The sequence below is a fragment of the Leptinotarsa decemlineata genome, unplaced genomic scaffold (assembly GCF_025532065.1).
Source record: "Leptinotarsa decemlineata unplaced genomic scaffold, Ldec_3_MD MMD2_tig00001019_RagTag_RagTag, whole genome shotgun sequence".
Lineage (NCBI taxonomy): Eukaryota > Metazoa > Arthropoda > Insecta > Coleoptera > Chrysomelidae > Leptinotarsa > Leptinotarsa decemlineata.
Genome location: NW_027412557.1, coordinates 8,275,398 through 8,302,553, shown reverse-complemented (window position 1 = coordinate 8,302,553; position 27,156 = coordinate 8,275,398). Strand labels below are relative to the sequence as shown.

Sequence of the window (27,156 nt, the reverse complement as noted above, 5' to 3'; positions counted from 1 at the left end):
AATCACACGTTAAAAGGTAAGACCTCGTTAGTCCTTAGCTCGCACAAGTTTCTCAACTTCTGAGAGTTGTCGTTCGTATGGAGGCGACAGCTGTTTAATGGAAAAAACAGATTTGTTTGAAGGTGGTTGACAATGTTTCGTGGTGTATTTCATCAGTCATCATTATTTCATCATTAGACAATGGAAGTCCGAACTGATGAAATTAAACAGATTTATTTTAAACAGATATAACCCTATAAAGAAAAAAAATGAAAGAAGAGAATGAATGAATCGCGCAAGTCAATTCAAGTGATTTCTAATCGAAGGCAAGTATCGAAATGACGATACCGAAATCGGTTTCTGAATGTAACTTTTTGGTTGGATCGCTTAACGAACGGTACCAAGTATTAGTCCGGTCAATTTAGACATTCGAAGCTACCTAAATTCACACCAAGCTGAAAATCAGTGAGATTGTTTAAAATATGATTGAAAATAAAATTTGAAAGTCCTTTATCTTTCCCCTGTATGGAAAAAAATTATTCGAAGTCAAAGGTTAAAAAAATGGGGTTTTCGCAATTTTCAGTAAAACGGTAAGTTTTATCATAAAAATTCTTCAGACAAAAATTGTAGATCATAAAATTATCTACAAAAAATGTTTCAACACTTTTTACCACGGGTTAGTTGTGATTCTGTTTAATTTGAAACTATTGCAAAATAATGGATATTAGCAGAGATTGAAAAGATAAAACCGAGTCGTAACTTTCAAATTCTTCTTATTCTTCATCTTCATCCTGAGTACATGTAAACTGCGTTAATAGCGATGTATCGCATGTCGCCTCGTTGGAATCAAACGCATCCTCCATTGTTGGTGATTCAATATTAGAAAACGATCGGCGTTGACAATGTGTACATGCCAGAAAACAAAACAGTCCGGCTTTTTTACTATCACATTTAGCACTGCACCCCTTTTTGCAGTTGCAAAAAATTGTGTTCAGTAGTTTTTCCGGCGCAGGTGGAAGTAAAGAATGGACTGGTTCTAATGAATTGTTGACCAACTCAAAACCCCAGTCTGTAGGGTCTAGCTGATAACCAAACCACACTTGAACTTGGTAATATACTCGAAAAAGATGTTGATGAGCAGCAACGGAGGTTGGAGGAAGGCAGAGTAATTGTACTTGTTTTTTATTTTTGGTATTTTTAACGGAACATGCATATCTATACTTATCTAAGCAGGTAGTTTTTTTAGGAGCTCCGTATATAGAAAGAAAAAAGCGAATGCCATTAGTGATAATTTCTTGTCGAGTTGAATTACTATTTTTTCAAAACTCCAGCACATTGAACTAAATTTTGTTTCTCGAACATTTTGAAAACTGTTATTTTACCCCTCCTGTAAAATGCAGATGTATCACAGCCAGTTATTGCGTGTAAAAGTAGTACACGACTTTGACACTTTGCAAAAGTAGATAAACTTTTTGATGAATATATTTCCGATTGATGTTGAGCTTTTCCTGGTTTAAAGAAGAAAATATTTTTTTCAGTTGGAGTTCGAGCAGTGAATAATACGAGTAAGTCTACATCTTCACCAACAATGATAGTTGTATTTGTCAAATTGAATTGCTCTATTGATGTTTCAATTATCAATACATCAGCATCATTATTAGCTTGTTTTACCAATATATTTTCAGCAGTAAATTTTTCTTTCAACATTGAAATGAACCAAGACTTGTTGTGAGTTTTTGTAACTCGTTGGAGCTGTCATATTTTCATCAAATAAAATATCAATTGATGTAGATGTTGCTAAAGTTCGACGACGTTGTTCTGCAGCTTTGGCATTTCTCGTGAAATCATTATAGCCATCAAATACGACAGTAACTCTGGAACCAAAATGTCGACGTACAGTTACGTATTTATCTAAGAAAAACGCGCCAAGTACACTATCTCATAGGTAGCGTGGAAACGTGTGCATATTATGACTATTACAACTTTTTGAATAGGTATATCTCAAAAAGGTGGCTCGTAGGAAAAAAATAGTAATACATTTTTTGTAGATAATTTTATGGTCTACAATTTTTGTCAATCTTACTGATTTCCAGCTTGGTGGGAATTCAGGTAGCTTTACTCTTATTTTTTGGTCTAATTTGACCGGACTATATCGTCAACTTTTGATTGGAACAGATTTTATTCAATGTGCATATGATGTATCGTACAATGTAAACAAATGTAGCGGATTGGAAAAAACCTATAATGATCATATTTTTCGCGACAGTTTAAAAGTTAATTAGGAAATGTAGATTCCGTCACAGCAAAATTCTTGTGGGAAACTATGTTGCAAACTGATCAAAACAGTTCACTTGTTTACGTTTTAGATAGTTATCAAGTGCCATTTCACATAATTTCAGATCGCCTTCATCGAAAATTATTATTGAGATGCCAGCGATTCATTACGATTTCAGTCAAATTGAGCTCAAAAATTGTTTGAAAGTTATATACAATTTAATTGAACCGATACTGTAGCAGAAAATGTTCTCAATTTTCGTCTCGATTATGCTTTTGTTAATTGAGTAACAATGTTTTACAAGTTGAAGGAGAAAAATTGAAAATTCACATTTCTTTTATTTTTTTTTATGTTGACCTTCTACTTGAGAAAAGTTGTTAATTAGCAACAACATAATTGAGAGGTAATTTGCGATAAAAAATGTTTCCAGGTCATTATTGTTTAGTCAACTATCCACCAAGTACCTGATTTTTTTCGTTCCTCAATATTTAAACGTATTTTTACCACTAATCGAAACTGTGAATAGGGGTACTACAGTTTCGAAAGGTAGGATTTTTTTAGTGAATTTTCAACTTTCTAAAGTTTTCTTTTTCAAAAGTTGTTATCTCCAATAGTTTTCGTTAATGTTTTACCCTCTATTGCAGCATTTCAGTCACTGAATCACTTTCAACATTCACTCTATACTCTAGAATCGGTTTAGTATGTTGTGTCTTGTACGTCTAAATCATAACATAATTATTGACAATAACAATAACACACTTCTATGTTTATGTTTTCAATAATAATTGATGATTTGTATATGTATTAGGAATTACGTTTTTTTTTGTTCTTTTTTAAATCAGTAGTGACACTGAATGAATTGAATATGGATTGTAAAAAAAATATAAAATCACCGATACAGCATTAGAAAGTAATTAAAGGAATTTGAGTATGGTTTAAAAAAAAAGGAAATATTGTCATGCAAAACAAACATTATTGGTAATTCAAAAACAACCTAACAAACAAACTTAACCACCCCTTTCATTTTTTGAACGGGTCAACTCAAAAAATTGAAATTTGGGATAACAATGACACATTTCGCTATTGATGGCTGCCAAACAAATACTAAACAACATAGCGTCTTCAAACTTGAAACTTATGCTTTATAGATTGTGTACTTTCTAATTCAGTGATATTTTTCTATATAACAACTACCACCATATCTAGGTCAGGCCGGGTACTTCTGGGACTACCCTCGTAGGGATGAAAAATCATTCGACGTCACAAATGTATTAATTTGAGAACGATGTTTAAGACACATAACATTCGACGAAGTATATTTATTTGATTTCGAGGGTATTTCTGTATAACTTCGCAGTCTTGCGTCGTAGTTTGCAGGGACAAAAAAATCATCTGAGTATGCAAAATGATATTATTTTTTTCAATTTAAACAAAATACAGTTCAATAATCATTAACTTGGGGCACATTATTATTATTTTAACATAATCACGAAGTGTTGATAAAAAGTAGATTATTAAAAAATGATGGTATATTAATTTATATTCATTAAGTGGAAATAAACAGGTAAACTCATTTAACTAACGACGATACAATTATGTTGCTTTAATTTCGTGTTGAGTTCTTATTCTTGCAGAGTTGAAATTCTTCATATAGAAAAGAGCTTTGTGACTTTCTACTTCTCTATCTATATACAAAAAAAATGTAGAAAACTTCCGAAGACAGAAAGCAATTCAGTTCAAAATGAACTCTCAACAAAGATGTATTATAGATTATGCACTAATTTTTTTTCAGATACAAACTGGAAGAAAAACCCCTCTTGAAAGAACTATTTTCACATGTACATTTAATTACACGAAAGAGAAAATTCTTTCGTAACCACTACTTTTGAATGAATATTGTATTACACTCCAAATATCAGTTGTGGAATTGAAACAGATATCGTTCACAGAAAAAGACCACAACATGATAAATGGAAGAGCATCGGCATAAAAATACGCTTACAGGAAAATCTGGCATCCTTAAGAATGTACTTCTGGAAGTTTCTGATAGAAAAAACTTGTATTCAATACGTCCTCGGTACCTATCTGAATGTTCGATGACTAATGGTCTGAGTCACAAGATCTTTTTTTTTGGAACTTCTGTCCAAGGGCACCGAAAATTATGATACAGGGCTTAGTCGATTCGGAATGACCTTTAACAACTTTTTGAAAAATTTCAAGAGGGGTTCGAAAAAATTGAAAAAGTTATAAACAATTCAGTAAAAAAGGGGGGATTTGGTTTTTTGCAAATATCTCGGAAAATATTAAAGGTATCCGAAATTGGAGAAAAGATATTTACAAAGAAGAAAATTTACTAAAAAAAGTCCCACCTCCCGGAACTCTTTCACCAATATTTATAATTTTAATATAGAGGCGAAAATAAAAGCGATATTTTCGGATCTTTCAACAATAAAAATTGTTTTAACTCATTAAATATCATTGGTAAGAAAAAAAATCACATACCTTCTAGACAAATGAATAAACGAAAATTCAGGTAAAAAAATTTTTATCGCGATTATTTTGTACATAAGATAATTAACTAATTTTTACAAGTTTTAAATATATATAGAAACCCAGATAATTTTCAAACTAAAAACCTCAAATTTTTTTCACTTCTTGAAGCTTTTCTTGAAAGTCTTCAAAAAAGATTCCCGTTGGAAAAATAAAAAAAATGTATTTTCCACTTTGTTAATAATAATCAAAGGCGTTAAAAAGTGCTAAATTCAATGAAAACAATGAAAACATTTTTTGTTAATATTAAAATGTATTCGTATTCTCATCATTTAAAGTTACATAAAAATGATTTTTCATAATGTTTAGCTCCAACCATTTAAAAAATTGTTATAAACAAATGCATTGTTTATGAGATATTTGAAATTTTTTGGGGGGATTTTTATCAGTGATGAATATTATGATTTTTAAAAACAAAATCGTTTCTTAAAAATAAATCTTTATTGCTCAAAATCGTATTTGTTGATTAACAATTTTTTTTGCTACTAAATGAATATTAATGAACGATTTTTTTAAATCGTAATTCCTTTTTCTATTTGATATTCTAAGAAAAAATTTCCTTTTTATTTATATTTCCTTCATTTATTTAATAAACAATTTGTTTTGAACAAATTAATTTTTACGGTATATTTTTTCAAATACTACCAAAAAAAAACAAAAACAACCATGTGTCACTTTTTCTGTAAAAAAAGAAAAATAATAATTTGTCTTTTTCGAAGGCTTCAAGAAAAGTTCAAGAAGTGAAAAAAATGACGTTTTTAGTTTAAAAAATTATCAGGGTTTTTATGTAAATTTTAAACTTGTAAACATTAGTAAGTATATCTAATAAAATAGTCACGGGAAAAATGTTTTCCATTGATTTTCGTTTATTCAAGGTATGTGAAATTTTTTCCTAGGTAATAATGATATTTAATGGGTTAAAATAATTTTTATTGTTAAAGATTCGTATCGGTCAGCGCGTGCGGGACGCGCATCGCCCTCTTTAAGCGCTATTTTCGCCTCTAAATAAAAATTATAATTATCGATGATAGAGTCCGAGAGGTGAAACTCTATTTAGAAAATTTCCTCCTCTTTAAGGAACTTTTTTCAAATTTCGGATATCTTTATTCTTTTCCGAGATATTTGCAAAAAACCAAACCCCCTTTTTTACTAAATTGTTTATAACTTTTGCAATTTTTTCGAGCCCCTCTTGAAATTTGTCAAAAAGTTGTTAGAGGTCATACCGAATCGAATGAGCCCTGGATCATAATTTTCGGTGCCCTTGGAAGGAAGTTCCAAAAAAAAGATCTTGTGACCCAGACTATGAAACACACAAACATTTCTTGCACAACATTATGACTTTATGTCACCGAATGAGACAAATCTCTGCTATGGCTGAGATTAAAATCAAATAATCTTACGAATGTTTCACGTAGTCATCGTGTCATAAGCAAAGTGTTATCTGGTGACATAAAGTCGTAAAGTTGTCCAAGAAATGCGTATGTTTTCGTCTTCAGAAGTTTGAATAGCTTTTGATGAGTGTTCTTAATGATGTTAGATATTTTATATAAATGCTCTTCCAATGATTACGTTATGTTTTTCTGCGAAATAGTAGTTTCAAAAGTATTAATTTTTTCGTGTGATTCATTGTTCATGTGAGAGTAGTGATTTTGAGAGAGCTTTTTTTCAGTTTGTATCTGAAAAAACTGATGTTCATACATCGTTGTTGATTCAAAAAGTTGTTTTCACAAAAACTAATATCTCCTCAAAACATATCCCCTGTCTATTGAAATTATTTTCATTTGAAGTTTTAACGATATGAAAACATACAAACCTAGTTCAATAATTGTCAATCAATATCGTGACCCTGGATATGGTGTGAATCGTCATATTGCTCGTCATAATATGAATAATTTTTGGAATGTAAATTAATACATTAGTCGCTTTGACAGTGATTTTAGATTTTACTCCTTGATAAGGGGTCGTTAGATCGTTCCAAAGTGATGGTTTGATGTTATTTTACGTGAACTAATATACCCAAAACTTCGTATATACTCATTTGTTAATCAAACCAAATAATGCTTTTCGTTTCAGAGAACATAACGTCATATATCCGATTTCTGTTGCATTCTTCTGCTTTGGAAAAACGCTATTTCTTGAAATTGTTGAGACAGCTACCACACTCTAGGTACTTTCGTGAACTTGAAAATGGAAATTTTGCTGGAAAACTTTGAAACAGGTCCAAACAAGTTACATTACTTCATAAATTTAAAAAATTCTTGAGTAGTAGCAACAAGTACCAGCCAGCAATTTTACAGTACCGATCACACACATTTACTCGATTATGAAGTACTAACAAGTACATAGTCTATAAGTACTCAAGTATTAAGTACCTGATACTCAAAATAAACAAAAACCAATTATTATCAGGAAGAGAAACTTTTATATCTAGGGTATCTTAAATTTTCAGTTCTTCTGTTTATCTTTTAAGGATAGTTCACTATATCCATTTTAATATTTGAAATAATGATTATATATAACATGGTTATTATAATGCTATATAGACATACGAAATAAATATGTAAATTGGCCTAAGCATTTCATGTGGATATTAATTGCCCTCTGCACTACACAATTCAAATTCATGTCTTAGGCGTCATTGCAAAATTTAAACAATCACGCGAGAATATATATAAATAAATATATTATTATTATTATAATCTTTATTTATCACGAGTGATCTCTTATGTTCTGGAATGTTCTCGAATATTCTGAAATGTTAAGGATTGTTCTAGAAATTTCTGAAAGGCAAAAACTTTCTTCACGGCTTCGAGGTATAACGGACATATTTTTCATGGATGGGGAATAGAGGGCTACCATAACATGATCTGGGATGTTCTCGAATGTTCTAATTAATTAAATTTATGAAATGTAGTTCGAAGTGATTAATGTAATCAAGGTGTTCGAATATGGATACTAGAATTGAACGTTGAGGTACACCACAAGTAATTTTATCGTGAGAGAATGAATAAACCACGAAAATAGGATTCGAAAAATTTGTGACATCTTCATACTCCAGTTTTTCTAGCAATACCTAATGCAAGGTGCAATCGAAGGCTTCACTCAGATCATATAGGGTAGTTATTAGACTGATTAAAAAAAATCTACTTTTTTCGAAAATATTGTTGGAAATGATGAAAAAGTTCTGTGAAAGCCACAGACTTTAATATTGATATTGAGATTGGTGAATTTAAATTTCTCGTAAGATTAACTTCGAAACGCGTCGTTTTATAAAAAAAATTAAAAGAGATCTTTTTTGTAGAGCGTTCAATTTCATACAAGAAAATGATTTGGTCTAGCCTTTTTGATCAACCATTGAAGAGTTATGAAATTTCAAACTCAAAAAACAAGCTTTCTCATATTAATCATACGGAAATTGAAATTCAACAACCGATATATCTTGATATTATTATCAAGGGCTGTGGCTTTCACAGGATTTTTTTTCATCATTTCAAACAATAATTTTGATATATTCAAGATAAAAAAGTACTTAGTCGATTTTTTGAATCAGTCTAGTAGATTCAGTGTGTTCATCTCTTCGAAATTATCAACTACATCACTCAACAGTTCCGTTTTCAATTAACAAAAAATATCAGCACACCACAACAAAAATACTGTCTCTTCAGGCGAATTTTGCTCACCACGTTCGCTTTATCAGAAAATGATAAAACAGTTTTTTCATCTACTGACGATGCCAATTTGTTTGGCGCGTTGAGAGACAGTGTTTCAGAACCTTTATTTTACTCAGTTCCCATCATATGGATTATTGAGTTTGTTAAAACATCGGCGTGTACGGAGGACAGGGATGCCTTTACCCAGTTACCAGGAGAAGAACTCTCCTCCAGATGTGGTAAGGTGGCAGGCAAAGACTCCTTCATGGATATATCCCCTACTTCCCGCTACTTCGGGTTCGATATACGAAATTTTTTTGAAGTCGCATGAATTATCTCATTGGCTCTTGCAACAATTTCAAAATGTTCATTTTATTTAATCGCTTCTGCCGAGAATTCAAGTTGTAATTGAGGTTGTTTGCCTCGATTAGTTGTAACCTCGCGAAACTGTTTCGTTCACATATGGCCTTCAAGTAGTATATTGTGTAAAACGATTGAGCGAAGTTTTGAATTGATCCTCTTAGTGTAGAGTTTTTGAGTTGAGCAAATAATGCTTCTGTGCAAAGTGTTCTACCTATATCTTTTCTATTACTCCGTGTTGGATATAGTAGTAGAAAAAATTATTTTTGAAATAATTTGTCGCCATGATTTGTCTACGAACTAACATTAAAGTTTTTCAAACATTTACATCAAATCAGAACATGAAACATGAAAATACGACCAAATTTCATAGAACATGGTAGAAGCTGTTTTCCAGTTTCTAATTGAGATTTCTTAAGCTACAGGGGCGCAGAAAATATCTGCACCAGGCAGGTACCCACTCCGATTCAATAGGAATTATTGGCATCTTGATCTACCAATGTCTTCTCGTTCATAAAAGATAATGAAGGGTGTCTCCAGAGGCTCCAATAAATTCAAATCATCGCCAGAACACTTCGTGACACGACTATCGTCAAACTTAAACCAAACCATTTCGTCTTTGACCAATGCGTAATAAAGACCTGTTACAACGCCAGAACAACAGTGAACAATGACTGCATTTGTATTTATTATAGGAATGGTATGATACCTACCTATTTGTTGTGATAGCAGTTTATCAGTTTTTTAACTGCCATTTTAGCATTTCCCGCAGTTTCTTTAATTTTTGCTGCAAACTACCTATATTTACCAAGGCGGCGTCCACATGAAAAGGAAGTATTCATTCATCTGTGGTCGCACACAATAGTAGGATTTCGATTAACCCATATGTTTGGTGGAAATAAAGCAATATCGCTCTATAGTAGTTTTGATATAGATAACCTGCACATGTATAAAGTGTTTTGTTTTATGTGACATTAAATAAATAACAAAGAATTCTTCAACTCCCTTAGGAATCAAACAACTTAACCCAAACGTATCATTTAACCATTTTCAAATTTACGAATTTATATCCTTATAGTCTTGTATCAAACCCAAAGCGTGAATTTTGTATACCAACTGTCGAAAGCGCTCGCAGATAATTAATAGAAGATATAAAGCTTCAAATCCTTTTTGTAAAATTCAATATTGAAATATATATATATATATGATGTGTTGTTTTTCCGGGTGTTCATCCGTTGTGTACTATTCGATAGTCGACGTTTCGCTATTATCTCAGATGGCATTATCAAGACGAGTTACTGCTTCGCTTCGAGAGGTGTAACTGATGTTAGGTTCTTCTTGTGGTGTTTTTATATGGTTTCGCTTGCGTAAGTTGTATGGATTTGTTACCTGTTTTCCTACCTGACGATTGTTGATGGCTTTTGGTAGTTCTCCTACCTGTTTTTCTACCTGAGGGTTGTTAATGGCTTCTGGCGGTTCTCCTACCTGCGATGGCTCATTATCAATTTGTGGTTGTCTTTGGTGGTTGTTTTTAATTATTGTTTTCCAAATCCTTGGGATGTTTAGTGAGTCATCCCTTTTGTTGATGAGGCCTTGCTTTTCGATTTCGATAGCTTCCCTGATTTGTCGAATTCTTGGGTTTTGCACCTGTGCTATCTGTTTTGTGGACTCAAAATTAATCTTGTGACCTGTTTGTAGATGGTGTTGAAAGAGGGCAGAGGAGGTTTGTTTTGTTCTTATCGAGTTTTTGTGCTCCTGGGTTCTGGCAGATATACGTCTGTTGGTCTGACCGATATATTGTTGTCCACAGTCCTCGCATGTGATGCTATATACTCCTTGGTTTTCTAGGGAAATTCTCTCTTTCGGTCTGGGCAGCCAACTGGATATCGTTTTGTGCGGTTTGTAGGTTGTCCGAATGTTTTTACGTCTTAGTATTCTCCCGATTTTGTCGGTCACACCTTTGATATAAGGTAGTGTCACAGATTGTCTGTCGTGTGGAGAATCTTCTCTCGATCTAGGGGATGTTTTTTTGGTTCTTCTTTGTCTGTCGATGACCTTTTGAATGATCTTTGGTCCGTAGCCATTTTGTCGCAGAGCCTTTGTTGTCTCCCCCAATTCTGTTGCCCTGTTTGTTGGTTCTGTTAGGCGGAAACTGCGGGATATTGACGTGTTGGCTACGGATTGTAGCTGGGTAGGGTGGTGGTGTGATGCTGCTTGTAGGTAGCGGTTGGTGTGTGTGGGTTTTCGGTAAACTGTATAACCCAAGTTGCCAGTTGGTTTTCGTGTTATGAGTAGGTCTAGGAAAGGTAGCTGCCTGTTCTCCTCTCTTTCGGTAGTGAACTGGATGCGGGGATGGATGTTGTTCAGGTAGGTCTAATAGAACTAGACCGGTTTGTGGCGGCGTTTTCTGAGTGATAGTTGAACTCTTCCAAAAGTAAATCATAGCTATGCTCTCTTATGGGGTAAGAACCATGCTTTTTTAAGTAAAGAAATTTCAGAAACTTTTTCTGTATATTTTTTGAATGATGCAACTAATTTTCCTTTATTTTCAGTATTTCAATATTAAATTTTACAAAAAGGATTTGAAGCTTCATATCTTCTACTAATTATCTACGAGCGCTTTCGACAGTTGGTAGTACTGTCATCTTCTAGGCACTCCTCAAACTGACTTGAGGCTCAGTTTGACTCAGTTTGAGGAGTGCCTAGAAGATGACAGTACTACCAACTGTCGAAAGCGCTCGCAGATAATTAATAGAAGATATAAAGCTTCAAATCCTTTTTGTAAAATTCAATATTGAAATATATATATATATGATGTGTTGTTTTTCCGGGTGTTCATCCGTTGTGTACTATTCGATAGTCGACGTTTCGCCATCATCTCAGATGACATTATCAAGACGAGTTACTGCTTCGCTTCGAGAGGTGTAACTCTCGAAGCGAAGCAGTAACTCGTCAAATTAACAACTTAATTTTTATGTACAAAATCATACATACAATCAAATCGACTCTTCTATTTCACTTTCATCATTGAATCTTAACGTTCCACATATAACTTCTAGGTCACATATAACTTTTTACATCGACGTACCTACCTCACAACACCACTTTCACTGTTCTTGTGGTCGGTCGGTAGCCAGGCGGTTCGACGTGGGTGCTTTGTTCACTCACTCGAATTGACTGCCTTGTTGATCGGTGGTTCAAGCCCTAGTCTGAACGATCGACTTTTATTTGATATCGTCCAACCCGTGTTAGGAATCACACGTTAAAAGGTAAGACCTCGTTAATCCTTAGCTCGCATAAGTTTCGACTTCTGAGAGTTGTCGTTCGTAGGGGTGCGACAGCTGGTTAACAGAAAAACAGATTTCAAACAGTTTTTTAAGCTACAATGGTCCGTAAAATATCGATAAATTCTTCTTACCCTCATCTCAGTTTAGGAAAGCAATATATAATGCACTACATAACTGATATAATGTACATGGTATGTAATGCTAATATAGATTACGTTTTATGTTTAATTTTTGTTTATCAAGACTAATATAAGCTTTTCATTTTGTATTACGTACTCCTGTAATTGGGTCTCATAACCTGTTGGATGTATTTTCCCAATAAATAAATAAATGAGTATTACCCTCCTCCTACCTGGCATACCTCTAATATTTGACCGTATGTTTGCCCCTGATACCAACACAATTGGGTGTTGAAATATAGCCTGCCGAGCTTCAATACATTCGCCGAAAATACGTCTCTAAACCATAAAACTCAGGTCACGATACGACCGCAGTACTTGTGGTAAGACTCGCTGAAAATTTCAAAGCGAACGAAAATTAAAAGTGTGTACAGTGTGATCCATTCGAAATGGAAGCATCCTTATTGATACATACAATAAAAAGGTACTATAATTGTCTCTGTAGTTTGAGTTCTACCTATAAATTGTCATTACATATTATTCTATTGAAATAAAATACCCATTCTAGTAGTAATGTCTTAGAACTTCATAATTTATGGACCGCCTTCCCGTCACTTTTCCACTTGATACCTTGCGAACTACATACGAGAAAGAAGGTTTGTTCTGGTTCTAACATCCGAAACTGTTTAGTAACAGCGCAAGACATGATGCGTACAAGCAAAAAATCTCAAACAGTCCGAAATAGTCTCGGACACTTGTTTAATCCAGAACGCATTTTGAGGAGACCACTGTGCCACCTATCGTATAAATGAAGAGATGAAGACGAGAAAATACTATTGATCATGTCCATTGTTATGTAGCGTATCCTTATAGTCAGTTCAAATGTTATCTACCATCAATCATCAATTATTCAAATCAAATAAATAAATAAACATCCTAGCAAATAGCCCAAACAAATTTCCACATGAATGCGCATGAGCAACGGGAACAGTTCTCAAGAGTTCAGCCTCGAGAGCAAGAACGATTCGGGACGATTCAAGACAATTTAGGATCATTTCGCAGTCGAAACCAGAACAGAGGATTCATCAGTCCGAAATTATCCTCAATCACCGTATATAAGTAAACAGAAGTAAATTCACTCCCGTCGGTCTCTTTGATGTTTCGGGTCGAGATTTTATTTTTTGCTGACATGTAGCGGGGCAGGGGCGTGTAGGCTAAGAGCTGTTGTGCACCTCTGCACGAGGTTCGATCAAAAAATATGTGACCATGATCTGACTTCATCATTGCTACGAGGAGCTCCCAATAAATGTCTCATATGATTGTGAACTGTTTAGGAATTGATAAAAAATAAGACAAGGGGTGAAATAAACGTATATTTTATATGGTAACATAATACAATTTAGGTCAAAAACTTATGCTAATCTATTCTAAAGATTTTTCAGAATGATGAGTTTTTAATTTTTTTAACATTTGTTTTCAAATTTCTATTGGCAAATTTCAGAGTATAATCAATTCTTACCCTTGTGAAAAAAGAAAATAAATATTCCAAAGGAAAATTACCAAAAGGGTGAAAAATGTTGATTTTTGAAAACATTGTTTTGAGCTGGTTGCCTATGCAATCAGTGGCACATAAATTGTTGAAATGATTAAGAAATTCTGTCTCTAGATGAATGATACATTGTAAAAATGAACCTGGAGGCATATATAAACTTCCAAACTGTTTGGCTACTGTATTACTATATGCCTTGAATGACCATATACATTTGTTTCATTCAGTTTAGTACTAGCCGCCGTGGTAAAATTTGTACATATTCACATGAATGTTTTCTTAAACATTTTCAAAAGATATCCACAAACATAGCCCAAACTGTTGCCTTCTGGAGTGACTAGAGTTCTATAATCATTTGTCTCTACTCTCAAAGGTTTATAGGGATTTTTTGGAACTTCCACAAGAATCTTAATTCTATTTATGTCTGCATTTCCACAAGTATTTCTCTGTTGACCAAAAAAATAATTTTCCACACATTCCTGATTTATATTCCTCGTCAATATGTAGGAGTCTCCTTCACTATGTGGGTTTTCTCAAAGTTAAAGAAATGCCGAAATTGTTATCTGCCATCCTTCAATGAATCTCATTTGTCCAGTCATGTTTTTTCTTTTTTTTTTTGATATTACAGTTAATTTGCTGAAAAATATTTTCATTTCTTTCAGAAAATCAATTTGTTTTGATGTTTCGAAAAAAGGTTTTTTGAAATGTTTGACATCTTCAAATCGTTTTGAATTTAAAATATCAAACACTTTATTGATTTTTTCAATGAATGTAGCCGTTCCTATTGATGTTGATAGTATCTGATTGAAACTGGCATAGGTATTTATCGCTCTAGCTACCGAATGACTGAAAACTTGACCGGCTAATTTAACCTTCATCCTTTGAAAGTTAGTTGGAAATAAGTGAGAATCAGTAAATTTGGGTGCTAGTCTATATTGCTTTCCCTTATCCAAGTTGTAAAGTTGTTCAACATGACTTTTGTTCCTTGTATATTCATCAAATTTTAAAAAGTCATCAAAAAAATGGTTTCTGCTACATTTCAGCAAATGAGGAAGTATCAGAAAAGTAAAATATTTTTTTCTCATCAACAAAGAAATATGGCTGCTTTACAGTAACTTCGAGATCTTTTCTGGCAAATTTATAAAAATTAGAACCTAAATCTGAAATGATACCCCTAACTCTCAATCCAATTTTTAATAATTACCTAACAGCTTGATGTGGATGAATTTGTAAAAAAGTATGCAACAGGCTGTTTCCAGTTCGAATGTATGCCTTTTGCCATGACTACCAAGGCATATTCTGCAATAGAAGCCGTTTTCTTGTTAAATAATTCCTCAAAACCAACTAGTCTATCATTTCCTATATTGTAGAATAAGTGTGAGTTGATGCTCATTTCATCGAAACAAATGTTATCCTTATCTTGATTACTGAAGTTATTGATTTTTAATCACTCCACTATATATGGTCTATAACAATTTATTTTATGATTTTCGTAATATGTTCATTACTGCAATATTACATAATGAATAATAAAAAAACATACCTTTTCTTTATTAGTCAATTGGAAATCGAAAAAAATTAATGCCGACATCACCCTGCAAATTACAGCAACCCACAGCTCGACACTTGCTCATTTTGAAACTAGACACAATTTTTTTACAAATACAAAACCACCACTTACAACGACTCACTTTGTAATAATATTCCATGCCTCAATTTGACTCGCTTGGTAAACGCCTCAGATTCAGTCGGTTGCTCTGTAGTTCGGCCGCGCATAAAATTCGAGGTGGGGAATCTTGACCAAATGTGGCGGAGAGTGAACTTACTTGTGTTCACTTCTATAAGGTGCCTCAATAAACCAGAACGCTCTATATCAACTGCGAATGATCCTGACGTGCTAGAACCTGAATTTCGTAGAACCAGAACAAACCTAGAGAGACTGCGAAGTATGGAATAATTTATGACTTTAATTATAACATATTTCAGGGTTCATAGTTCGTATATAGGCTTACAAAATAGTGTCCACATCAGATGGGGTACCTGATGTTAGGTATTTCGGCAACAGCATCGGAGGAAAAATATTTATTTAGGAAACTTCTTGAATTCAACAGAAAAATTCCGATGGATTGCCTTCACCAATAAAAACGCGCCAACATTTTGAAAGGACCAATGGATACATACATATGATCAATCGGTGGACTTATCGATGAATTTAAGAACTCATTCGAATAATTTTTTAACGGCTGAATATTTAAAGAATTATCTTTGATATTCATTTAGCATTTTAAATTTTTTTACTGTCAGTATTGGAATTCAGTTATTTAATAACAATTAATGCTGCACAATATGACTCTTATAAAACAAAAAACACTTACTATTAAGGTGCAAAGATGACTTTTTGAAGGATTCCATAGACAGACAATTATCACAATAGAACATAGATTTTTTATTGCCTTTCTAAAGCCAAATGCAAATTATACTCAACTGGCGGTAACAGTTTTGCTGTGCATTTGAAAAAGTGGTATGTTTAAGACGACTGTAAATAGCTGTGAGTTTATGATTTGGTTTAAAAAGTCAAGTTCAATGAATCATTAGTCTATTGAGGTATCCCCAAAATAATATTCTCACAAATTGGAGAAAATTTCATAATCTACTAAATAGGAAAGAACGATTTCTTAAGAATATCAATATGTGGTATCGGTATTTATTGTTCAAATTGTAAAAGTTTGGAAAATAAATTTAACATTTCGTTACGTTTTCCTCGTGCGTTTGACAATAATTGACTACACCGTACAATTAAACTCAACTTTATTTCCCTGCTACACTGAAAATTAAGAATAATACTCAAATATCTATCGCCTTATTAAACCACTTCGTACCTCACTTCAAACTAGACTTCCTTGGTCTGCGTTGTGGTAGTGTTTATATTTCGTAAAGGAAGTGTCTGGAAGCACATAGGCAAGTCGGTGGAATTCTCTCGAAGCAAGGCAACATCTAGAACGATCGCGAAGCGCAAATCGAGTTGAGCACGACCTTGTCCAAGTCACAATCGATTGACGGAGACCAGAGGCGACCGGCTTTATTTTGTATTCAGGAGATGATTTACAACAATATCCAAACAGATTTAATGAAAAAATATATAGAAAAAAATGAATAAAACTGAAACACTTTTCAAAAATTAATGCAGTTTTGAACAAAGAACTGAAAAGACATATTTAATTTTACTTTATTTAGTATGTCGAAATAAATGTATGCAGCGTTCACCGCAAACGAATAATTAGGTATCACAGCCCAGAATAGTTGAATTCTCATTCCAATACCGGAGAGTATTGCTCTCTCACTGAGAATTTTTTTTGTGAGGACAACAGAGTTCAAATATTGCACTCATATGGCCGATTACTGTGATAAGATCTATGATGATAGATCTGCATGATATTTTTGATCTTCAACTGCAGGATGGGAAAAAATGTGTATTTCATTTTAACTTTTTTTTTCAGCTGGTGCCAACCGACTGAAAACCCTCTTAAGCTTCGCAGTAGGTGGATTGTTGGGGGATGTATTTTTACACTCGCTACCCGAAATTTGGGAAAACGATAATATAGCTAAAGAAGGTAAGTGTAATGTATGTAATACCTCATGAAATATTTTTTTCTAATTTCCTAAAATAAAACATTATTATATGAATTTTCTCGTTGATAACCAAATGAAGAGAGTCAATGGAGATCAGCAAATGATAGTAGTAATAATGAAAGTATTTATTTAATTGGTTTACTCTAATGTACAAATGTTCATTAAAAATATAATACATAATGTAAGTGTGAGTGCAAAGTAATGATAAATTAATAAATGAAAAATAATATATAGTTATTTGAATAAAATAATTTAAAATAAGTAGTTTATGATTGTGAAAAAAAACTGAATAATATGGATACAGATGCACTCATACACATACATTAAAATTCATTGTTTTTTTGATATGCTGCACTAACGCTTGTTTGAAATTGTGAACACTTTTGTTGTTTCTCAAAGAACCAGGTAGTCTGTTAAATTCCACCAGTCCTCTGAAAAACAGACTATTCATTGCTGACCTTGAGTTTGTCCTGGATACATGGAAGCTTATACTGGTTCTAGTGCCATATTGGTAGACTTCACTGTTGACTTTAATTAAATTATTGAAATAGGTAGGTTGAATACCTTTTATTAATTTGAATAGAAAAAACATACTTAGTAGATAAGATCTGCTTGAGATTGACAACCTCTGAAGATAATCGAGGATTTTCTTTATAGGGGTAAGTGATTGCACTCAGAATTATACGCATACTTTTTTTTTGCAGTTTTTGTAGTCGACGTAAATTATTTTGATTCAGAATATACAATAATGTAGCACAGAAGTCAAAATGTGTCTGAATAATACAGTTGTAAATTGAGACTCTTGAGTTAATACTGGGATATGGGGCCTCTATTGGAAAAAGGAATAATTTTCTCGAGATTTTTTTATAATATAATCAACATGACTATTGATTGTCAGTGTTCTGTCAATCATAAAACCTAGATATTTCATCACAGTAACAATTTCAAGTCGTTCATTTCCTATTTTGATGTTCACTTTGATTATTCAACCTACATTTTGTATACAACTATACAAATAATTGATGTAGATTCACATCCATTTTTCAAGCTGAGATATTTGAATATTTTATTGTAAAGGTTAGAACCAGAAAAAACATCACCGAAAATCAACAAATAAAAACCAAAGTGAAAATATTACAACTCAAGTAAATACTCGTATGTACAAACTTTTGAACTTATTCCATTAATTCAGATGAATTTTCAATATCGCTGGGCTGGGAAGACCGCAACTTCCGTTTTACATGAATTTTTTTTCGCGCTAATTTGATCACAAAATAATAATTTTCAAGTTGGTCTAAAGCATTGAGTGAATGATGAATTAATAAAATTGAAACATTCTTAAAAACAGTAACATCACCAAAATATATATGTACTTATAATGTAAGCATAAATTGTCGTTAGAATTGATAACATGCATTTTTTAGGTGGACGCCACAGATCCACTAGTGGTTTATTATTATTAACTGGTCTCATTGTGTTTGTGACTGCCGAAAAACTATTCACTGTGATAGAAAAAATTGTAGAGAAAAATGCAGTAACTACTCCTGAGAACAACAATACCAAAGGCTTAAAGCCCCAAGAATTCAAAAAATCTGCCGTAAGTAAAATTATTTTCTATCTTAATATATTTTTTTTCTTCGAAGATAGAGTATTTCCTAAGAGGAATTTTTGATAATGAGTAATTTGAAATTATCATAACTTGCTTTTATTGCCAGTTTCTACATAATTTTTTTTTCTAAATCTGAAATAATTAGATATACAATTTTCACGTTCATACATTGCATATTATTTATGTATACATGTCGTGTATTATGATTTGCATATACAGTGTCACCATTAAAGTGCGCACCATATGGGAACCTTTTTTTTCGAAAAGTTTCAATCAAGTATAACTTCGGCACTTGTTTGTGCTTTAAATTTAACTTAAAATGATGCGGCCAACTGCGACCCACTGACGTTCAGTATTTGTCAAATTCAACTTTTTTTTTGAAAAAAATTGAAAAAGTGCATTTCTAGATCGAATTTAACAAAAAGTTACTTGAAAAAGTTGTGTCTACGGCAATTCTATATCCATATGCCAAATTTTATGCAACTAGGATAAAGTTAACGTTTTGCTCATTTTTGACAGATATTCTCTTTATTTTAAAAAACAAGTTCGGTTAATTGTCATCAATTCATGTATACATAACAAATTCATCGTGGAGTTTAACTTTTCTGATGAATTTTTACTTATACGGACATTTTTAGAGAGAAATTAAAAATGTGCTATAAAAATTTTAACATGACTGGTGTAAAGTTTCAATCACTTGGCTATTTTTTTAAACAAACGTCAGTACCTTCAATTTTGAAAGAGCAGACACAACTCAAAAACTGCAATAAGTATTAATAAAATTACTAGAGTTGAAATTATATTAAAATTTCAATATTCAGTATTTACAGATTATTTATAAACACTAACTAGGGCGGTAAGGATGCTTAATCACGTTGAATAAAATTTTTAAGTAGGTCTTGACAAACAAAATGCATGCTATGGTAGTGTCAAGTTGTTGATTAACACGTTGACTGCCACAATAGGAATGAAAAATACAAGACCACCCGGCCATATTTGGTTTTGTCCTGATTTCAATATTCTTTATTTCATAGATTACAGCTGTATTTGCCCGGTTACCGTAGACATTATTTTTTTGGATATATTTGCAAAATAAAATTAGGCACAGCATTAGTGCCTCGCGGCACAGAAAGTTACATACAAACCGTTCTTGCTGCGAGGTACGAATATTGTGCCTCAGTGACAAGAATCCATCCATAACAGATTATTGGTCTAAAGAAGATATTTACCAGAATTGTATTCCGAAGTATATGAGCAGGAATAGATTTCAGCTGCTACTACGTACGATACATTTTTCTGATAATGAGTCTGTCCCACAAGGATGCATTGAAACTTCGCAAACTTAGACCACTTTTAGATTTGCTTATCGAAAGGTATAAATATGTTATGGTGCCACCAGAAAACGTATGTATAGACGAAACCTTAGTGCCATTCCGGGGTCGACTTGGCTTTCGTCAATATATCAAAAATAAACGACACAAATTCGGCATAAAAGTTTACAAACTCTGTATCAATGACGGATACACTTATAACATGTCGATATATTGTGGACAATCTGAGACGAATAATTCACTCTCTTGTTCAGAACAGGTCGTTTTAGATCTGATGGAGCCACTCCTAAATGCTGGTAGAACTTTGTATGTTGATAACTATTATACCAGTGTCAACCTAGCTAATTTACTTCTAGAGAGAAAAACTCACTTAGTTGGAACTCTCAGGAACAGAAGAAAACATAATAGTATAGAAATAGAGAAAACTAAAATTCGTAAAGGAGTGTGCATTGCTAGAATTAGGGATCCCGGAATTGTTATGCTGAAATGGAAAGATAAAAGGGATGTCTTGGCTCTTAGTACAAAACATCTGAACGAAATGATAGCTATGCCAAGTCGAGCAGATCCTGAGAGAAAGAAACCAGTGCTAATCATGGATTATAATAATTCTAAAGCATATATTGATCTATCGGATCAGCAAAAAGCCTATAATACTCCTCTAAGGCGCGGTATAAAGTGGTACCGTAAACTTGCAGTTGAGCTACTGTTGGGGACTTCACTAGTGAATGCACATGTCGTATATAAAAAGCTTACTCTAAATAAAATACAAATCACGGAATTCAAAAAAGATATCGTGAAGCACATTTTCGAAAAGCATTCATCACTTGCAGAGCCCGAATCTCAACAAAAAGCACATATTGATCAACATGATTTAGAACAAACTGGGAAGCGATTGCGTTGTACAGTATGCTACAAGAACCTCAGTGCAGAGTTTGGACGTAGAGACGCTCAAAATAAAACTCCAAGAACAACTTGGTCTTGTTCTACCTGTAAGAAGCTTTACTGTGTTAACTGCTTCTTTCGTTCACATAAAAGTTATTTACCATAATTTACGTATAACGATTTATGACATCACTTCACATTATTATAATATAAATTTTGTTTCAATTTATCGTTATAATTCATAGGATGTATTTTGTTCCAATAAATCTTTCAGTAACATGGATAAAACATTTTCTTCTATCAAGATTCTAGTTGTAAAGAGTGGCTAGAATTCAGACAAATAATTCTACCTACTAATATAAAAATATACCAAAAATTCTGAACTGAAAATAATTTTCGAGGGGTTTTCATCACATCATGCTCACTGTGCCATGCATAATCGGTTTATATAGCAAATATAAGCGTTTGTGAGCCACACTCCGTACCTCAGACCGTAAAACGATATTAAACTGCGAGGTACAAATAATGTGCCTTAGAGCACCAACCTAATATTTATGGAGGGCACATACGTGGTACCTCACGGCAGTCAACGTGTTCTTGTGAAATTTTTAACAGTTATTGTTGCAATAATGTTGTCTCTTCAGGAAAGAATAGAAATAGTTTTAATATGTGGTTAGAATACACGACCATACCGGCAAGTAGCTAACATTTTTAATGAACGGCATCCAGGAAAAAATGTTCAACATACTACTGTGTCAGGGATAATGTCAAAATTCAGAGGAACAGGATCCGTAGCAAATCAATTTAAGAAAAAGCACACTCCAAGTAAATATGATGAGGAGGCCCAACTTAAGATTTGTTTAAAAGTTATTGAACACGGGCAAACGAACATAAACGATATTATAAAAAATACCGATTACAAGAGAGAAAGTGTTAGGAAATTTTTATTAAAGAATAAATTTTGGCCTTACAAGCCAAAATTTATTAACACATTAAAAGAACGAGATTTTGATGTCCGTTTGGGGTTTTCATTCTGGTTTCAAGGAGAGAGAGAGAAGAAAATGTAAAGTTTCCGTATAAAATTGTATGGACAAATGAGGCAACGTTCTCTTCAAATGGAACGGTAAGTTCTCAAAATTGCCGATGGTGGGCCCAAGAAAATCCCAATTTCATAGTTGAATGTGGTGATCAGTATTCCTTTAAAACTAATGTATGGTGTGGGATACTTAACGATCAAATAATTGGGCCATTTTTCTTTAGGGAAAATTTATCATCCGTAGGTTATCTCAACCTTTTAAATAATGAGGTTGGTAAAGTTTTAGATAATATGCCTTTAAATATTGAATACGACCTATGGTATCAGCTTGATGGCGCACCAATACATCACACATTTGCTGTAAAACAGTCCCTCCAACAAATGTTCAGAGGCAAAGTTATTGGACGTGACTGGGAACATTATTGGCCACCTAGATCACCCCTTGACGTCTTTAGACTTTTTCTTGTGGGGTTACCTGAAACAAAAAGTGTACCGAAGTAGACCATTTACTGACATACAACATCTGGAAAATACCATTCGCGAATGCTGTGCAAATATAAATCCCCGATTTATTAAAAATGCAGTTACAGATGTTAGTAGAAGGACCATAATTTGTATTGAACGTGGAGGACGACATACTGAAATGTAGGCTGTAAGTGTTTGACAACCTCATTTAGATCAATAAGTAATTTTTTGTACCCATTTGTATTATGTTTTAATATTATTGTTGTTTAAAATTTATAATAATAATAATAGTTCTATCGAAATTATTTGCATTTTTTTTAGTTGCCTCTGCTTTTTCGAAATCAAAGGTTTGTTTAAGAAAATAGCCAAGTGATTGAAACTTTGCACCGGTCATGTTAAAATTTTTATAACACATTTTTAATTTCTCTCTAAAAATGTCCGTATAAGTAAAAATTCATCAGAAAAGTTAAACTCCATGATGAGTTTGTTATGTATACATGAATTGATGACAATTAACCGAACTTGTTTTTAAAATAAAGGGGATATCTGTCAAAAATAAGCAAAACGTTAACTTTATCCTAGTTGCAAAAAATTTTGACATATGGATATAAAATTGCCGTAGACACAACTTTTCCAAGTAACTTTTTGTTAAATTCGATCTAGAAATGCACTTTTTCAATTTTTTTCAAAAAAAAAGTTGAATTTGACAAACACTGAACGTCAGTGGGTCGCAGTTGGCCGTATCATTTTAAGTTAAATTCAAAGCACAAACAAGTGCCGAAGTTGAACTTCATTGAAACTTTTCGAAAAAAAAGTTTCCCATATGGTGCGCACTTTAATGGTGACACTATATTTTATATTATATTCTATACATTCGTTAACTCAATATAAATAACAACTCAATTCAGTTTATTGTCCAAGAAACAATAAATGCTTATAATTAAGAACTGTAACTAACTACAAAGTATAATAAAATAACAGAAATAAAATATTTCGTAATAAAATGCAAATTTGAAATTTGTTTCAGAAAGTACATATCGAAAACGAATTCTCAAGTGTAATAAAAACAAATGCAAACTATAAAATTCCACTAATCAGATTTTTTCAATTGATATTTGAATTTTGTAATGGAATAGTGCTTCTTTCATTTGGTCATTTGTTGGTATTTTAATTTTTGATTCGGGATATTGTGTGGCATGATTGTGAATGTGTCCAATTTGAATAAAATCTATGTTTGATTTCTTTGTATTATTTTCAACAGAATGTACGAAATAGCTAATTTTGAGTTTATAGAGTGAATTTGAGTCCAATAAATAGTTTGATTTATATAAGTTCAATGTTGGTTTTAAATATGGTAGTTTATAAATGCTTCTAATAATTTTGTTTTGTGAGGTTTTCAGAAGTTTGATTATAGATTTACATGCTGTTCCCCAAACAGAAATAAGATAGTGCAAATGTAAATAAATGAGACTAAAATGTAAAAACGAGAGGAGACATTTCCTTTCTATTTTTTTCAACACGTTTATTCCATGACAATTTCTCATCAATGTATAAACCTAAAAATTTCGTTGTTTCTGTATATTTAATAGAATTATGATCAAACATAATCGAATTATTTGAAAAATTGATTAGTCTCAGGGAAATATTCGTATATGAGCATTTATTGAAAGAAATTCATCCTCAATTTATGTTCATTAAGACAAATGAAAATTTCATCCAAATCCATTCTTAATATATAATTTGTTTATTTTTTCGTAACTATCTGCGAAATATATAATAGTAGTATCATCAGCAAATAATTTGATTATACCATTCAATTTCAAATTGGCTAGAGGAATAAGCAATAAACAGGATCAAGTATGGAGAGATAGCTTTTTTTGAATACCTATACAGGGTGTATGTACCACAAATTTACCAGAAGATTCTTTAGGTAATTTTAAGACGAAATGTTCATATATAAACATGAGTCCGCAAATCCTTCGTTCCCAAGATACAGGCTGTTGAAATAAAAAAAAAGTTATTCGTAATTTGGAACTGGTATTTAGAACATTAAGGAGCTAATTTACCCCGAATGTGATTGAATTTATTAAGTCCAATAGCGTCTCGAGCGGGATTTGTACGAATATTTTTGACTTAAAAATGTACGCCACTGACTTTTGTGCAATTTTTATCATTTCTTTGGATTGAGCAATTACAAATACAACTTTTTTGTGAATTGAAGGGGTTATATTTTCAGGAGTGATTAATTTTTGGGAAAGAAAGTTTTTGGCTTTCAGACTACTCCATCTTGATACAAAAAAAGGGATGAGGGAATCTTCCAAAGAAAGGAAGGAAGTAATCAATTTGAAAATAAGTAACTCTAGACATGGATGTGTAGATCATGAAGAAGTAACTTTCAAGACACAAACTGAAAGAAAGTCCTTCTGAAACAGCTACTTTCATATAAACATTGAATTACACGAAAGAAAAAAATTATTTCGAAACAAATACTTCTATATGAACACTGAATTATACATTATAATTATACACGAAAGAAAAAAAAATCTTTCGAAACAAATACTTCTATATGAACACTGAATTATACATTATAATTATACACGAAAGAAAAAAAAATCTTTCGAAACAAATACTTCTATATGAACACTGAATTATAATGTATATTTCAGTTTTCATATAGAAGTATTTGTTTCGAAATAATTTTTTTCTTTCGTGTAATTCAATGTTTATATGAAAGTAGCTGTTTCAGGAGGACTTTCTTTCAGTTTGTGTCTGAAAGTTACTTCTTTGCATGATCTACACATCCATGTATAGAGTTACTTATTTTCAAATTGATTACTTCCTTTCCTTTCTTTGGAAGATTCCCTCATCCCTTTTTTTTGTATCAAGATGGAGTAGTAGAAAGCCAAAAACTTTCTTTCCCAAAAACTTTTTTGTCTTTTGAATTTTTTTTCGTATCTTGCTTAGTTTTTAAGAAAAAAAAGTCGACCTAATTGCATATCCCTGGACATCACAAGGAATAATATGGGGAATTAAATGTTTCTTTTGGAAATTATTATTTTTACAATTTTTCATTACTAATTATGTAACATACAAAAAACTATAATAAACTTGGTCGCGAGTAGACGTGTTTAAATATGCGCTGATATTCTCGAGTTTAACGGCTGTGACACTGTGAGTATCATTTTGATTCCTACACCAGTGAATGGGTTGAGAAATTTTGCATATAAACAACGAATTGAGAGACATTACAATCTAGATAGGAGAGTGACAATTAGTTAATTTGTAAAGTAGAGATTCTGAACAACAGGTCACGACGAAATACAAAAACGCGAGCAAAAATTTCCTAATCGCACAACAGTATAAAAAACTTCTACAATACATTTCTTATCTATCCTAACTAAAGCGCCCTTTACACTGCCGCTTGTTAAGAATGTCTCTCGGACGGAATGATATACAGAGTATTCTGCAAGAAATTAGACAAAATAGAGCGGAACTGAAGAATGCAATTGATGCCAGCGAAGCCCGAATTCAAATAAGGATTCAAGAATCACACGAGAGAATTAAGGAACTAGAGAACGAAAATAATTTTCTAAAAAATAAAATTGAAGAATTGGAAAAAGAACAAAAGTCTAATAATATTATCGTTTTCGGATTGAATAAAGAACGACACGAAATAACATTTGAGTATCTTAAAGACGAGCTGAAAGCTCTACTAGAAGTAGACATACCCAGAAATCAAATTAAAAACATAATTTGTCTAGGATCTCGAAAAAACTGCCCAGTAAAGATCGAATTCGTGTCCAATTTCACAAAGAAGTATGTACTTTCGAATTGCAAAAAATTAAGAGGAACCCAAATTTCAATAGCCAATGATCTGACTTATCTGCAAAGAGAAGAACTTAGAGTTTTGAAGAGGAATCTCAAATTATATAGGGATACTCTAAATAAAAAAACTTATATTAAAGGAAATAAACTAGTGGTCGACGGAAAGGAGCTCACAGTAAAGCAACTTCTACAGAAAGAAGAAAAAAGAAAGGACGACATAGAAACTAAACACAGTAGTACCCCTTCCACACCTACAGAACCACTCCTCATTGAATCTATCATAAAGGAGACGGAAAGCTTACTACAAGAGGCCCTTAAACCTCCTACGACACCTACAAGTGGACTATCGTCGAAAACAGACTGGAATCTACCAAATAAGATACAAAATCGTAACATAGAAAAAATCAAAACGAGATCGGGTCAAAGTAAAGGAAGTGAATGACATTTTGCTCAGGACGATTCATGTATTCTGAAAATATAATCCATTTTATCATTATAAATCTATATTGTTTCTACTACAAAAACTGCAATTTCATATAAATTTTGTCACTTTAACAAAAACTCAGTATTTTCCATTCATATATATATATATATATATTTAGTACTATA

The 27,156-nt window shown here is 32.5% G+C and overlaps 1 protein-coding gene across 2 annotated transcripts in view; it reads left to right on the top strand.

The window, feature by feature from the left end:
- The window catches only part of Zip99C (Zinc transporter Zip99C), a 51,686-nt gene that overhangs the window by 16,907 nt on the left and 7,623 nt on the right, over positions 1 to 27,156 (top strand). The window contains exons 2-4 of one of the 2 annotated variants that reach the window (XM_074175434.1): positions 1,518 to 1,544; positions 17,267 to 17,380; positions 18,824 to 18,996. In XM_074175434.1, the coding sequence (XP_074031535.1) occupies positions 1,518 to 1,544; positions 17,267 to 17,380; positions 18,824 to 18,996 (314 nt within the window). The remainder of the gene's footprint in view (positions 1 to 1,517; positions 1,545 to 17,266; positions 17,381 to 18,823; positions 18,997 to 27,156) is intronic. The other variant, XM_074175435.1, reaches the window with a different exon arrangement.